Here is a 13,974-nt window from a genome sequence, read left to right as displayed (position 1 = left end):
AATATTCTTGTTGTGAAAGCTAAGTGTTAATGTTTGTGCAACCTCTAGTTGAACTAGAGAGGATTTATTGTAATCCCATTATTCTAAATAGTATAAGTTTTTGACCGGACTAAGTTCCATAATTTTTTTCTTCACATCGAATGATTGTTACGTTAAAAAAATTATATTGCCCCTTGTGTGTGGATTGTTTGATTGTTTTGTTTTTTAATTGCTTGAATAGATTGTAGAGATTAATGTTGCTTGGTAAGTGACATCCAATTTAATTACACAAAGAAAAAAAGTTTGCGGCATCATTATTTCTTGATTGCATTTTTCCAAAAAAATGGTATCAGAGCAGGTTGCTAATGGCTGAATTTTTCTTACGTTGATTAAATGAAAGCGCATTCAGGTGGCAATATGGTTAAACTCACATGTTCCAGTTATTCAATTTGGAAGCCCCGAATGGAAGATTTACTATTTTGCAAAGATTTGTATGATCCTATTGAAGAAGATAATGCCAAACCAAGTGACAAAACTCGGCAAGAGTGAGAGAAAATGAATAGGAAGACGATTGGATTAATCAGACAGTATATAGATGATAGTGTTTTGCATCGTGTTGCTATGGAGACTAATGCCCATAGTTTATGGAATAAATTAGAGAGTCTCTATGAGCGGAAGACTGCACAAAATAAGGCATTCATGATCAGAAAACTTGTGAATATAAAGTATAAGGAAGAAAGTTCAATGACCGAGCATTTAAGTAGATTTCAGGATATGGTAAATCGGCTAAATACTATAAAAATGACCGTTGTTGCTCAGCTCTTTGCCTGATAGTTGGAAAACTCTGGTTGTATCACTTAGTAATTCAACTCCTAATGGTATGGTATCATTGGGAATGGAATAAGATAATATGTTTAATGAGGAGATCAGAAGATGAAAATATAGTGTGACTACACAGTCAGAGACATTGGTTTCAGAAAGGCGGGAGAAGAATAAAACTAGAATCTTACAAAATTTTAACAATCATAATAAGTCATGAAGAAGGTCAAAATTCAAAAAAGAGATCAAATATTTTTATTATGGCAAGCCAGGGTACATGAAAAGAGAATACAGAAAATTTGAAAGAAAGCAATCAAGGGAAAGAGATGAAAAAAAGAAAGAAGAAAAAGATACAACAATAGTTGTATCTGATGGTGATGTCGGTATTATTTGTGATGATACTTGTGTAAACCTTACATGCCAGGATTGTACTTGGGTTGTTGACTCAGGTGCCTTTTTTTGTATTACTTCTCGATGGGACTTCTTTACATCCTACACTAGTGATTTTAGTAGTGTGAAGATAAAAAATGATGGAGTAACTAAAATTGTGGGCTTGTAAGATGTTTGCTTGGAAACCGATATTGGGTGTCAACTATTGCTGAAAAATGTGATACATGTTCCAGATATCTACCTCCACTTGATCTCTACTGGAGTACTTGATGATGAAGGTTCGCAGGTTCGCACAACCACTTCGGTGAAGAACAATAGAAGGTTACCAAAGATTTTCTACTGGTAGCAAGAGAAAAGAAATCAAGCACACTTTACATAAGACAAGCAAAATTGTACAAGGAGGAGGTAAATACAGTTGAAGACTCCTCCATTGAATTATGACATAAGCGGCTTGGACACATAAGTGAGAAAGAACTTAATATTCTGGCCCAAAAAAAACTCTTTTCTATAAAAGATACGCTCCTAAAGACTTATACTCATTATTTAGCTGGCAAACAATATAGAGCTACATTTTATAAATCCCCTCCATATAAAAGATCATATGTTTTGGATTTAATTCACACTAATGTTTGCACTATAGATGCTAGAACTCTTTATGGTGTTTTATATTTTGTTACTTTTAGTGATGATCATTCTATAAAAGTATGAGCCTTTGTTTTAAAATTTAAAGACCAGATGCTCGATTCATTCAAACATTTGCATGCTAGTGTTGAAAGAGAAATGAGAAAACATTTGAAGTGTATTCAAGCAGATAATAATGGTCAATACAGAGGTCCATTTGAGAAATATTCTCGAGATCGTGGCATCAGGCTTGAAAAAACCAATTTTATAATACCTCAACATAATAGAATTGCTGAGAGAATGAACCATACTATTTGTGAAAGAATTTGGTCTATGTTTTCTAATGCTAAATTGTTTAAATCCTTTTGGAGTGAAGCAATAAGAACTGCAGTGGATTTAATCAACATTTCTCCTTTAATTCCTCTTAAAGTTGATGTACCAGAAAGAGTGTAGATTCGGAAAGATAAGTCATATGATCACTTGAGAGTGTTTGGCTGCATAACATTTATTCACATTTCTGAAGATGAGAGTTCCAAGCTTGATGGCAAGTCTAAATAGTGTATTTTTCTGGATTATGCACATGAAGAGTTTGGTTACATATTATGGAATTCAATTGATAAGAAAGTTTTTAGAAGCAGAGATGTTGTATTTCTAGAAGCCCAGATGATTGAAGATTTTAAAAAGGTTAAGAAATCAAAGTCTGTCAGCAGAAATTATGTTGATCTAGGTCTAGTGCCTCCAACCATGATGGATGATGACAATAGAAAAAATGCACAGAAAGATGATGGTAACACAGTTGATGAGCCCGCACCTGATAAAGATGTGCTAGATGAGCATGTTGAGCAAGCATCTCAAGAATCACCAGTTGAGCCTCAATTGAGAAAATCTATTAGAGAGCACCAACCTTCTCAGAGATATTCTCCTCATAAGTATGTGATGATCATTGATGGGGGAGAACCAGAATGCTATCAAGAGCCTACAGATCATGAACAAAGGAGAAAATGGTGAAAAGCTATACAGGTGGAGATAAAATCTTTGCATACAAGCCGCACATTTGAATTGATGGAACTACCTAAGGATAAAAGAGCACTCAAGAATAAGTGGTGTTCAAGTTGAAGACTGAAGAGAAAAGCTCACAACCAAGGTATAAGGCACGGTTGGTTGTGAAAGGTTTTAGTCAGAAAAAGAGTAATGACTTTGAAGAAATTTTCTTACCTGTGGTCAAGATATCTTCAATCTAAGTTATTCTTGGTTTATCTGCAAGCATGAATTTAGAGATCGAACAATTTGATGTAAAAATTGCCTTCTTCTATAGTGACTTAGAGGAGAAAATTTATATGGAGCAGCTACAAGGGTTTATAGTTAAAGACAAAAAACATCTCGTGTGACAGAAAGAATAGAAAGCTTTAGTTATCTCAACAGAAATATATCGAAAAGGTGTTAGAAAAATTCAACATGAGCAAGTCCAAACCACTCTGCTCTCCACTTGTAGGTCACTTCAAGTTAGGTTCCAAGCAGTCTCCTACAAGTCAAAAAGATAAAAAAAAAATGAAGAAGATTCTTTATGCATCTGCAGTTGGTAGTTTGATGTATGTCATAGTTTGCACGAGGTCGAATATTGCTCATATAGTTGGTGTTGTAAGTCAGTTTTTTTTTCTAATCTTAATAAGAAACATTGGGCAGCTGTTAAATAGATTCTCAGGTATCTCAGAGGCACTTCTAGAGTCTGTTTATATTTTGCTAATGATAAACCTGTGTTAGATGGCTAGTGATATAGATTTCAGAAAGTCCACATCAGGATACTTGATAATTTTTTTAGGGGGAGTAGTGTCATGGCAATCTAAGTTATAAAAATGTGTTGTTTTGTCCACTATGGAGACCGAGTATATTATAGTTACAGAAGTTTGTAACAAACTTTTGTGGATGAAATTTTTTTTACAAGAGTTGAGTCAAGAACAAGAGAAATATATACTTTATTGTAATAGTCAAAATGTCATCCATTTTTCAAAGAATTCAATATTTTATTCGAGATCCAAGCACATTGATGTGAGATATTATTGGGCTTGGGATGCTTTGGAGATGAAGTTACTATGTCTTGAAAAAATCCATAATGATGATAATGAGTCAAATATGATGACTAAAATCTTGTCCATGACACAATTATTGCTTGTAGAGAGAAAACGGCTTAGTGGAACCCCCCCACATGAATTGGGAGATAGAGATTTGTTAGTGTGGTCCCTCCTCATGTGGGGCCCACCTTATTTGAAATTAGAGAGAGAGAGAGAGAGAGAGAGAGAGGATAAGATGGCCCTTTAAAACCCTATGAAAAATAGTGAAGAAAAAAAAAGGAAAACAAAAAAGAAGACGAAAATGTACTACTTTGTCGGATAATTGGATAATTGATTTTATTCAAATTTGGCTAAAATTTTAGTATCTTATTTCCAATATTGAGAGCTACAAATTGAATGGTTTAGATTTTTGAAAAACATTCTCTATTGATTATTTCAAGCATCAACACTTGATGAGATCCATTATTTATTTTGTTATTTATTGTTGAAATATGCTTTATTGGTGAAAAATATTTTTGTTGCATAAGCCAAGATTCAATCTTGTTGATGTTTATGCAGCCTCTAGTTTAACTAGAGAAGATCTATTATAATTTCATTATTCTAAATATTAAATTTTTTTGGCTGGACTAAGTTCCATAATTTTTTTCTTCACATCGAAAAAATTTTTATGTTAAAAAAATTATGTTGTCTCTTGTGTGTGGATTGCTCGATTATTTTGTTTGTTAGTTGTTTGAGTTGATTGTAGAGATTATTATTGCTTGGTGAGTAATATTCTATTTAATTACATAAAGAGAGAAAAGAAGTTTACAGTATTATTATTTTTTAATTGCATTTTCCCAGCAGATGGTTCTAAATTTTGCTCTTTTTCAGCACTTGCACAGTTTAAACTCTTCAAATAATGAGCTAAACTTACTTTAAACACACCAAACAGCATGCCATCTACAGGATCAGTTATATAATGTTTTCCTCTTGTCGCCAATTCTTGCGTGCCACTTATACAACAAAATCCCATGAACCAAAAAACAACATCAGCCTCCAGCTAAGTTTCTTAAACTTTAGGAGTGAATCATATCGTCTTTTTCACTGTCATGAACCCTTTGGGTTCTTAACTTCAGCATGTCACTTCTATACGAGAAACACTCATTCCATATATGAAGGCTTCATGGCTAAGCAGACACTCCAAAATCACTTCATCACAAAAATCAAAGCTTCTGTAAATCCAACCAAGATTTGCCATCCCAGAATTCTGATTTGCAACTTGATTCCATACAAACTCATCACAATGAAACGGTCGCAACTCTTTTCCAAGTTGCCAAGCCTGTTTATTGCCAGGAAAATTACCTTGGTCCAGAAAGCTCCATCGCTTGGACCAGTAACAACGAGTCATCAGTCAAGTCAGAGGAGCAGTGCTCTGAGGAGAACTCGGGCAGCTTGTTCTTGTGGGCTTCAACTCTCTGCGAGGCTTCCCATCTCTCTGCGAGTCCATCACCTTCAAGCATCCGAACCACCTCGGACATTTTGGGCCGGTGGCCAGGAAGGTACTGGGTGCACAGCAGTGCTACTTGGATCATCTCTTCAAGCTCAATCCTATCATAGTTGTTCCTTAGGTCCTTGTCCACGAGTGTAGCAAGCTTCTTTTCTTGATGGATCTTTTTCACCTGAACGAGAGAAAACAAGTAAATTACAAGGTGCTGATGAATACGATGAACTGGAATTCAGGTTCATTCTGCATTCAGAAGTCCTTTCTGAATGCGAGATGAAGCTTTACCCAATCAAGCATGGCTCCTTTCTGGTTTGCTGCCTTGCCAAATTCTAGAGCAGTCTGACCAGTTATTAGCTCAAGGAGGAGGATTCCAAAGCCAAAGACGTCAGTTTTCTCCGAGGACTGGCCTGTGGAGAGATATTCTGGAGCTATATGCCCGACCGTGCCCCATACTGCTGTAGTCACATGAGAGTCCCCATGATCCAAAAGCTTTGCAAGCCCAAAATCTCCTACTATGGCTTCACAATAATCATCGAGCAATATATTAGCAGCCTTTACATCTCTGTGAATTATCTTAGGATCACACTGCTCATGAAGATACAGAAGACCTCTTGCAGCTCCTAGTGCTATTCTCTTTCTAGTAATCCAATCCAATGGTGGTTTTCCTAAAAAGCAAAGGTTGCATGCATGTAAAACGGAAATCTAAATCATATTAAAAGGAAAAAAAGAAGAAAAATGATCGTAACTTAATCTCATTATCAATTAAGGGTTATTTCTAAAATCCATGAACAGTATTAATTTATGATGTAATCAGTAGTCGGTAGAACTTTTCACTATATGATGCTGCAATTGGACCATATTATACTAATTCTGCAGTTACAAACTCAGGAGGCCATGGTTCTTATAATGACCAAACTCTAATTATTTTTCAATAATTAAAATCCTGATGATAACCAAAGCCTACATTGTAGTCAGTCCATGATACTTGGTTATTCGATAATCGCACTGAATCACCGCTAAGTAATACTAATTGTGATTATTCAGCAGATGCCAAATTAAATTCCAAAAATATTTATTAATTACAATACTACTGTAAATACTATATATCTTTTATGGGAATTTGGAATCCATGCATGAATCAGACAGAATGTATGATTTACCTTTGAGTCGGGAAGCAACACTTCCATTGGACATATAAGGATACACTAGAAGCTTCTCAGTAGCAGTCATACAGAATCCATACAATCCGAGGAGGTTTCTGTGCACTGCCAAGCTTATCATCTCCACTTCAGTCTGAAACTGGATCTCTCCACCCACGGCATTTCCATCCTTGAGCCTTTTTACCGCTACTAAAGTTCCATCAGGGAGCTGACCTTTGTAGACATTTCCGAAGCCACCTTTTCCTAGAATGTTCTTGCTACTGAAGTTATCTGTTGCAATCTGGAGCTCCCTGAACTGAAACCTCTTTAAGTTTCCCAGGCAAACTTCCTCATTATGTGGGTCTGAAGAAACAAAAAGATGGAGAATTTAAGCCAAAGAACTAACAATGTTTAGCTCAGTCATCCGTATTTGGTGCCGTGATTGCTAATCTTAAGAAAGAATGACTTGTAGCTTTTCAACCTATCTTTATTACTTTACTAACCATCAACATCGAAAAGGATCTGTCGGTTATGTTTTTGTCTCCACCAGAAAAATAGCCCAATGCCGAAAACTAGTAAACTGATGCCTCCAATGCAGGACCCAAATGCAACAGCGACTTTATAACGTCTCGGCCTTCCTGCAGTTGGAGTACCTGGATAAAATATCAACAAAATTCAGAATCGAAGCAAGAAATAATAAGGTCAGTCACAGCATAAGGAAAATTAGAAGAAATATCCCATGTCCTATGCATTTAAGAGTTCAAGTAAATCAAATGATACAGGCATTCATAAAAGAAAAGGATCAATTAACTGCTGTTATTTAAGTATAGAATTGTTGTTTGAAAAAAAAAAATAAGTCTAGAATAATTTCATTAAAAAATCCAAGCAGAAAAATTAGTGACTAAGTCTAGGAATATTTCCTAAAATAAAATGTATGGAAGCAAAACAAAAGTTTAACTATCAACACTTGGGAACCAAATGGGAGAAATGTTGAAAGCATGAAGATAGAGGAGAAAAGGGACATGCTAGAATAAGGAAAAGTAATGTTATTTATTTAGAATAATCTCTCAAGTAAAGAAGAGAGAAGATACAATAAGAAATCTTTAGAGGCAAGTAATTACTCTTTGAATTGTTCAAGTTATAGGACAATGGCATGGGCACCATCCCAAAGCAATCTTGCTCTGAACCAGTAGCACAAATCAGAGGATTTCCAACAATGCTGCAGAAAATTTTACAATAGAATAAGTTTCGAGTTCCACTTTTCCTATATCTGTAGTAAGAAAAAGATAAATAAGAAATATTGACACAATACACCACCATAATATTTACTAATAGACATAGTTGCCAGCCCTAGTGCAAAGAAAGGGCCACTTTATATGGTTTGCAAACATTTGGATGTATACCAATTAGATTGGCATTTAATAATATGTTTTGAAATCAATCCACAAAAAATGTTAGGTATCTGAATTTAATGGCCTAATTAATTAATGATGCATTGGCTACACAGTACTGGCACAGTTTCTTGGTCAACTACAATGAACAAGTGTACCAATATTCAAATTAATAACATGCAGAGAAATCAGAAAGGTAAAGACCAGTAGCCTTACTTGAACGTTCTTGCTGGAAATCTAGGGATAGGACCATTCAAATAATTATAAGATAAGTCCCTGAAGCATAAAAGCCAAAATCTCTTCTCCAGTTATCAACCTTCTTCAAAGACAGAAATTAGGTTTCTATGCAACAAGTAAAACCTTGTCAGACTTACAGAAAAGCTAGCTCCGTGAGGTTAGCCAAAGACAGAGGTAATGCTCCAGAAAGGCTGTTATTGTTAAGTCTCCTGATCTCAATCAAATGATTGAACACATATGAAAACCTTGGTATGATTTAAATACAGAGTAATTTCATGAAAGTTCTATTGTGGCACTGTCTACTTACAGGTACTGAAGGCTTTCCAGTTGGCCTATAGAGGTGGGAATTCCACCAGTGAAGTAGTTGTTGGAGAGGTCGAGTGTTTTAAGCTTTGAGAGCTTCCCAATCTCTGGGGGAATTGGTCCTGATATGTTGTTGTTTTGCAAGAGCCTAAAAAAGAAAAAGGAAAAAGCAAACCACCAACCAGTGAGACAAAACACAATTCAGAGAGGGACAGAAAAGCAGAAGAGAGGAGAAGAGGCAATCATATATCAGGGGTGAGAACTTACACAGTCTCAAGGTTTGTCAAATTCCCTATACTTGAAGATAGTGTACCAGATAAGTTTTGGCTGGGAATTCCTCTGCAAATGATGACCTCAAAACAAGTTCATATTACTCCTTACCTCTTAACTTTCAGAAGTTGTACTCCCAAGTACAAAACATTTATTTCTTTCTTATGTCAAGTTGCCAATATAAGGCACATGAAAGCAAGGAACAGATGATTAGTTTGGAGTTGTAGAACTTACAGACTAATGACTAGATTTTCTGGTGAGCATGTAACCATAGCCCAGCTGCATGGATCCACAGAGTCCCTATCCCAGTTCTCAAGAACACTGTGGGGATCCTTCAGAGAGGCTTTGATACCCATCAAAGCTTGCACTGAAACAACAAAAGCCACATATCAGAAGTAGCCCATTTTTCTTCACCTCTTTGGAGAAAAGGAGTTGGAGAGAACAGAGAAAAAAAAAGCCATGAAATATGTCAAGACTACCTTCAAAGTTAACACCTTTAGGGGAGAGAAGACCAGCTGCAGAAGCCAAGGTCCAAAGAAACACCATAAGAAAGAGCCCATTTTTCCTATGATTTGCTCCCATTGAACCAATAAGCTCCCAACAGTGGGCGTGCATATGGGAAGCACAAGCTATGGGTGGTTTGGGCCTTTGAGGGCTCAACAGAGATGGTCAAATGGAGTCAGGGGATCAAATCATTAATGGGTGCTCTGTTTCATCGCCACCTCTGGGTTCTTAGCCTGGCCATTCTGTTCAGAAGCAGCTTGCAGCCTTGCTTTCTCATGCCCCTCTTGGATGTCAGTAGCGATGACAGAGCCCAGAAGACTGGGGCAAGCAGGGAGAAAAGAGAGGGAGGGAACAACCATGCCTGCCACCTGAATACCTGATGTGGCCTGAATTAGGAAAGGGGGATTGGAAAAATCCAAAAACCTAAGCTTTTTGTGGGGGGGAATAGATTAGAGCTTCATTAATTATGGACAGAAAATTCCATGGTGGGGCAGTTGGGACACTTGCTTTGGAAGTGTGCAGAGGAAAAAATATGTTTACCAAAAAAAATTAAAAATATACATGCATAGAAGACCAAAAACTCTTCAATAAAAGGTGTTAATGGGAATTCTTTTAAAAAAATTGTCCCCACCCCATGAGAATAAGTTTATGTATAGTTTCAAAAATTATTATTATTTTGACTCATTGTTTTCATGAATAATTATTTTAAATATAAAATAACTTTTATTATCGTACTTTTAAAAACTTATATTAAAAATATAGCACTTTTCAATATAAACCAAATTTTATATTTTTGATGGAAAGTAGCATAAAAAGATAAAAGTATCAAATCATATTTGGAGAGAGTATCTACAAATATTTGATCAGTTGTGCTGAAAATTACATATATGATAAGTCATCATTACAATGATGTATAGAAAAAAATTAATTTTAAAAATAGACAGTAAGAGAGAAAATCTTTGGCATCATGGAAGATGACAAAAATAAGAAGACAATATTGAAGCAACTAAAAACTTCAAAAAGAGATAAGAAGTGGCTACATATAACATGGAAGAAAAGCTTGTGATGGTGTTCAAAAGGACAAAAACGTCCAATAGCCTTTCAGAGGCCATGTAGCAAGCAGGGGACCCTATTGATTTCCCTAGGGACCATAACCATCTTCCATCTTGGTGGCACCATTGGTTCAAGAGGCCTTTAAGACAAAAATTTGCAGTTGGTATTCGATCATGACAGCATGATCAATGCCTTTCTTTGAGCTGGAACAATTTAAAGACAAATACATGCTTGTGTGGTGCCATCTGATGGATGTGGCTTACTGTTTAAAATTGAGGACTGTGGGAGGAAGCAAGTCAATTCATTGGTTGCTAGAAGAAGCATGCAATTGGAACAAAGATGATTGCCTAAGGCTCTTTGGCCCAAGAAGCCTGATGCAACTCCTAAGGAAGCATTGCCTCAGAACTCAACTTTAATTAGGTGATTGGTGATTCTAATCTACATGCCAAGGTTTCAATGATAACTTAGCTCTACCAAAACTATCATTAACCATTATAACAATTACAACACTTGTTTTTTTCTTCATTTCAAAAAAAAAAAAATAGTTGTTATTTTTTCAAATTGCCTATTTTATATTATTTGAGAATAACATCTCATAATTAGATAATTTGTTATTTGTAGTTAAACTGCAAAATAGTAGTGATAGGTTAAAAAAATAACATCATTGTTTGTGAATTTCATTATTGATTGAACAAAATCTAATAAATTAAAAATATTTAATAAAATGCTTTAGTATTAAATAGTTAACAATATTTTAGGTAGTATTAAGGTAAATATTACTTTGTATTGAATGCAAAGATCGGCTATGGTTAAGGATATGGCCCGGATTCATCATCTTAATCTTATCTGACAACTCAGCTCGCCAACCAAACGACGATAAATATTTAGCAAAATCAACGGCCAATTAAATCTCTAAACAATCAGTATGATTGGTTACAGCTCGGCGTGATCTCAATGCATCCAAAAAATATATCATGATCGACCTACAGATAAGAAATGCGTTCGATCATAGCACATCTAAAAAAGAATATCCTAACCACTATGATCAATGAATATGGAAAAAGCTCAACTGCTTATGTGCAAATCATTTGATCTTAATCACATAAATTTGCATTCTCTTTTCTTTAAATACGAAGCACTGGGACCCTCAAAGTATAGAGTAAAATTGGAATACCATATTCTCATATTTTTCTTTTTTTATTTTTTTTACTTTTTCTTGAACTTCTGTTTGACATAGACATCGAGAATTCCAGCCGGACCTATACAAACGATTCTTTAATTATTTTTTATGGTTGCAGCACTACTCCGGCGTCATTGTACGCTCCTTCAGCTCAACTGAACCGGCATATCCATCGTACCTTAATTCTTAATTGAAAAAAAGTGTAAGCATGATAAAAGTGCATGAGAGAAGAGTTGGCAAAATCAATAAAAGAAGCCATGAGTTGTAAAGCAAAGGCAAGAGGGGGAGTAAATAAAAAAAATGGTAGGCCGTAGGGTTGCATGGCCCCATGGTTATGCTTGGTTATCCCAGCGAGAATCCAACATCCCATAAGTTTGGCCACTCGTTGGTCCTCCTTTTGTTTAGCGGGCCAAGGAGCGTGGTTGGAACCTCGAGATACGTGCTTGCATGTCTTAGTTGGATCGTCCTTTCTGTTTTCCTTCTTTTTATCATATTAAAAGCATTACATATACAGCAGAAGAGAAGAATAGTATCACGTCCGCATGCGTTACATTACGTGGGGCCGTGGCTGCTTTTTGGATTCACCCACACTCCCACGTCCTGCCCGGCTGCACAACTTAGCAGGTTGTGAAAACAAATCAGGAAGAAAAGCAAAAGCAAGCTGAATTTATATATATATATATACACACACACCAACTTTTCACACTAAACGAATATAATTACAACCAACAAAATTAGAAAAAAAAAGCTAACTAAATAAGTAAAAATATCTGTCTGGTTTATCCAAAGAAAGTCTTCAAAGTCATGCGCCGTATAGGAGGCCACCCAGTCAGCGGCTGTATTTGTCTTCTGATAAACATGTGTAGCCCTAAAAGTGTCATAATCCTCGGTCATTCTCTGTATGTTCTGGAACAGAGACAGCTCAAAAGCAAAAATTGCATCCCTTCTACCGTCTCCGAAAAGAAAAAACTCCCCTTGGAGACCTCAATTTTAGGGTGTAGCTTGGTCTGGGTTAACCTAATCCTATCCCAACCCTACCCAAATTTTGAACTAGGTTGGAAGTATCAAAATGGAATTTTGAATTGGGTTGGAGTTATTGGAAATTAATATGCTTTCAAGTTGAGCAATCCGAACCGATCTCAATGCACGTAGATGATTAGATGATCTGGTTCAAGCATAACCTGCATTTGCATAAGCAGCCCCCAACCCAATAGAATCTAGACTTATCTAAATAGTAATGGAAGTTTATGACCAAAGTCAATAACATACTGCTTGAATTGACATGAGCAAGACCGGTTGTTGCTTTTGGATAAAACATTGGTATTTAGTCATAAAAGGTTTGAATAATTCGAATTCATTTTAAACAAATTAGACTTGGCTTTACATCCAAGGTGATCTAGCCTATTCAACTTGCAATCTTCTCTCCATTTTATAATACATATGTATGCTAATAAAATTGTATAACTTATTATTTTGTATGCATTCAACTTGATTAGATAACGCATAACATACGCAAGGCTATTATTCGACATTATAGCTGCTATTCACAAAATAAACATTTCTATGTAATGGAAAGATTAGGGATCACCTACCGGTCACTATTCAATTCTAGTTCGGTATGGAAGCAGATGATTAGTTGAGCAGTACGCAAAATTTCACTAAGATTACTAACCTGCCTGTGTATCGGACCAATCCCTAATTGCCTTATCAGCTAGATGTTGTATGCATGTGTGACTTATATTCTCAAAAGACTTAGTAAGCAAGTGACAGACTTAGTGAACAAGCAATTAACTTTATGGGTAAATAATTGGTAGCTACAAATATGCTCATTAAGAGTATGAGAGATATACATAAAGTGGCAAGGGTGAGAGTGTATTCTTTAGGTTGAGAGAGGGGTATACGAGGATTCTTGGGATTTGGTTTTGGGGATAAAAACTCAATTGTTATATTCTTGTATTAGTTATTCTCTCATAATGAATAACAGGTTTATTCTCTCCATGGACGTAGGCAGGATTTTGTTGCAGAACTGCATGAATATTGTGTATTCACTTGTATTATTTTATCTTTTATTTATTTATTACAATTAAATTCAAGTATTCTTAGTTTATTTATAAACTCTTGGTATTAGTTTGCTTCCGTCTTTTCCTATCATGCCCAACAAAGTGATTTTGGAGCTACAAGGTTTGGTTTGAGATTTACTTTTTGATTGCACACCATAATGGCGAATATCAATCATCAATACTTTGTTGAGCAATTTAATAAAAAAGATAATTCACTCCCGAGAAAAAAAGGGTGAAAGACATCCTTGCTCAATAACACTTGCATTGAAGAGGAGGATGCGGGGTCGAGGATATGGCACTAGTTCTAGACTGCTGCTCCACGATATCCACATGCTCTTAAATGAGTGTGGTCTCTCTCTAGCCACACATGTCTATAGGGAGGCGAATGATGCTGGTGTTGGATGACATCCTTCACGGCTACAATTCTGGAGGCTTCACCTTGGTAAACCACGTGTCGGTGTCTTATCCTCCACGTT

The 13,974-nt window shown here is 35.9% G+C and overlaps 1 protein-coding gene across 3 annotated transcripts; it reads right to left on the bottom strand.

Annotated features, from left to right (window-relative positions):
* Positions 1–4,818: 4,818 nt before the first annotated feature.
* LOC103722410 (protein NSP-INTERACTING KINASE 1-like) lies at positions 4,819–9,609 on the bottom strand. Of its 3 annotated transcripts, none has more exons than XM_026810521.2 (11): positions 9,181–9,609; positions 8,936–9,068; positions 8,699–8,770; positions 8,436–8,579; positions 8,266–8,337; positions 8,108–8,167; positions 7,622–7,719; positions 7,004–7,153; positions 6,522–6,863; positions 5,647–5,879; positions 4,819–5,536 (listed from the first exon to the last, which is right to left on the bottom strand). In XM_026810521.2, the coding sequence occupies exons 1-11, from the start codon at positions 9,314–9,316 to the stop codon at positions 5,216–5,218; spliced, it is 1,761 nt and encodes a 586-aa protein (XP_026666322.1). In that variant the 5' UTR covers positions 9,317–9,609; the 3' UTR covers positions 4,819–5,215. The 3 variants fall into 3 exon arrangements, with proteins under 3 accessions (XP_026666322.1, XP_008811184.1, XP_017701987.1); XM_008812962.4 differs by having other exon boundaries at positions 5,647–6,026; positions 9,181–9,606; XM_017846498.3 differs by lacking the exons at positions 8,108–8,167; positions 8,266–8,337 and having other exon boundaries at positions 5,647–6,026; positions 9,181–9,605.
* Positions 9,610–13,974: the final 4,365 nt, after the last annotated feature.

The sequence above is a fragment of the Phoenix dactylifera genome, unplaced genomic scaffold (assembly GCF_009389715.1).
Source record: "Phoenix dactylifera cultivar Barhee BC4 unplaced genomic scaffold, palm_55x_up_171113_PBpolish2nd_filt_p 000492F, whole genome shotgun sequence".
In the NCBI taxonomy this organism is placed as follows: Eukaryota; Viridiplantae; Streptophyta; class Magnoliopsida; order Arecales; family Arecaceae; genus Phoenix; species Phoenix dactylifera.
The sequence above is the reverse complement of the archived record's forward strand: the minus strand, read 5'-3'. Positions and strand labels throughout refer to the sequence as shown.

Excerpts from the sequence above, each read along its gene's own strand:
- LOC103722410 (XM_008812962.4), bottom strand. The coding sequence starts at position 9,316 with ATGCACGCCCACTGTTGGGAGCTTATTGGTTCAATGGGAGCAAATCAT. Across the intron at positions 7,154-7,621 it reads TAACTTGAACAATTCAAAGA|GTACTCCAACTGCAGGAAGG; the intron begins GTAATTACTTGC and ends TATTTTATCCAG. Across the intron at positions 6,027-6,521 it reads TGTTGCTTCCCGACTCAAAG|GAAAACCACCATTGGATTGG; the intron begins GTAAATCATACA and ends TTTGCTTTTTAG.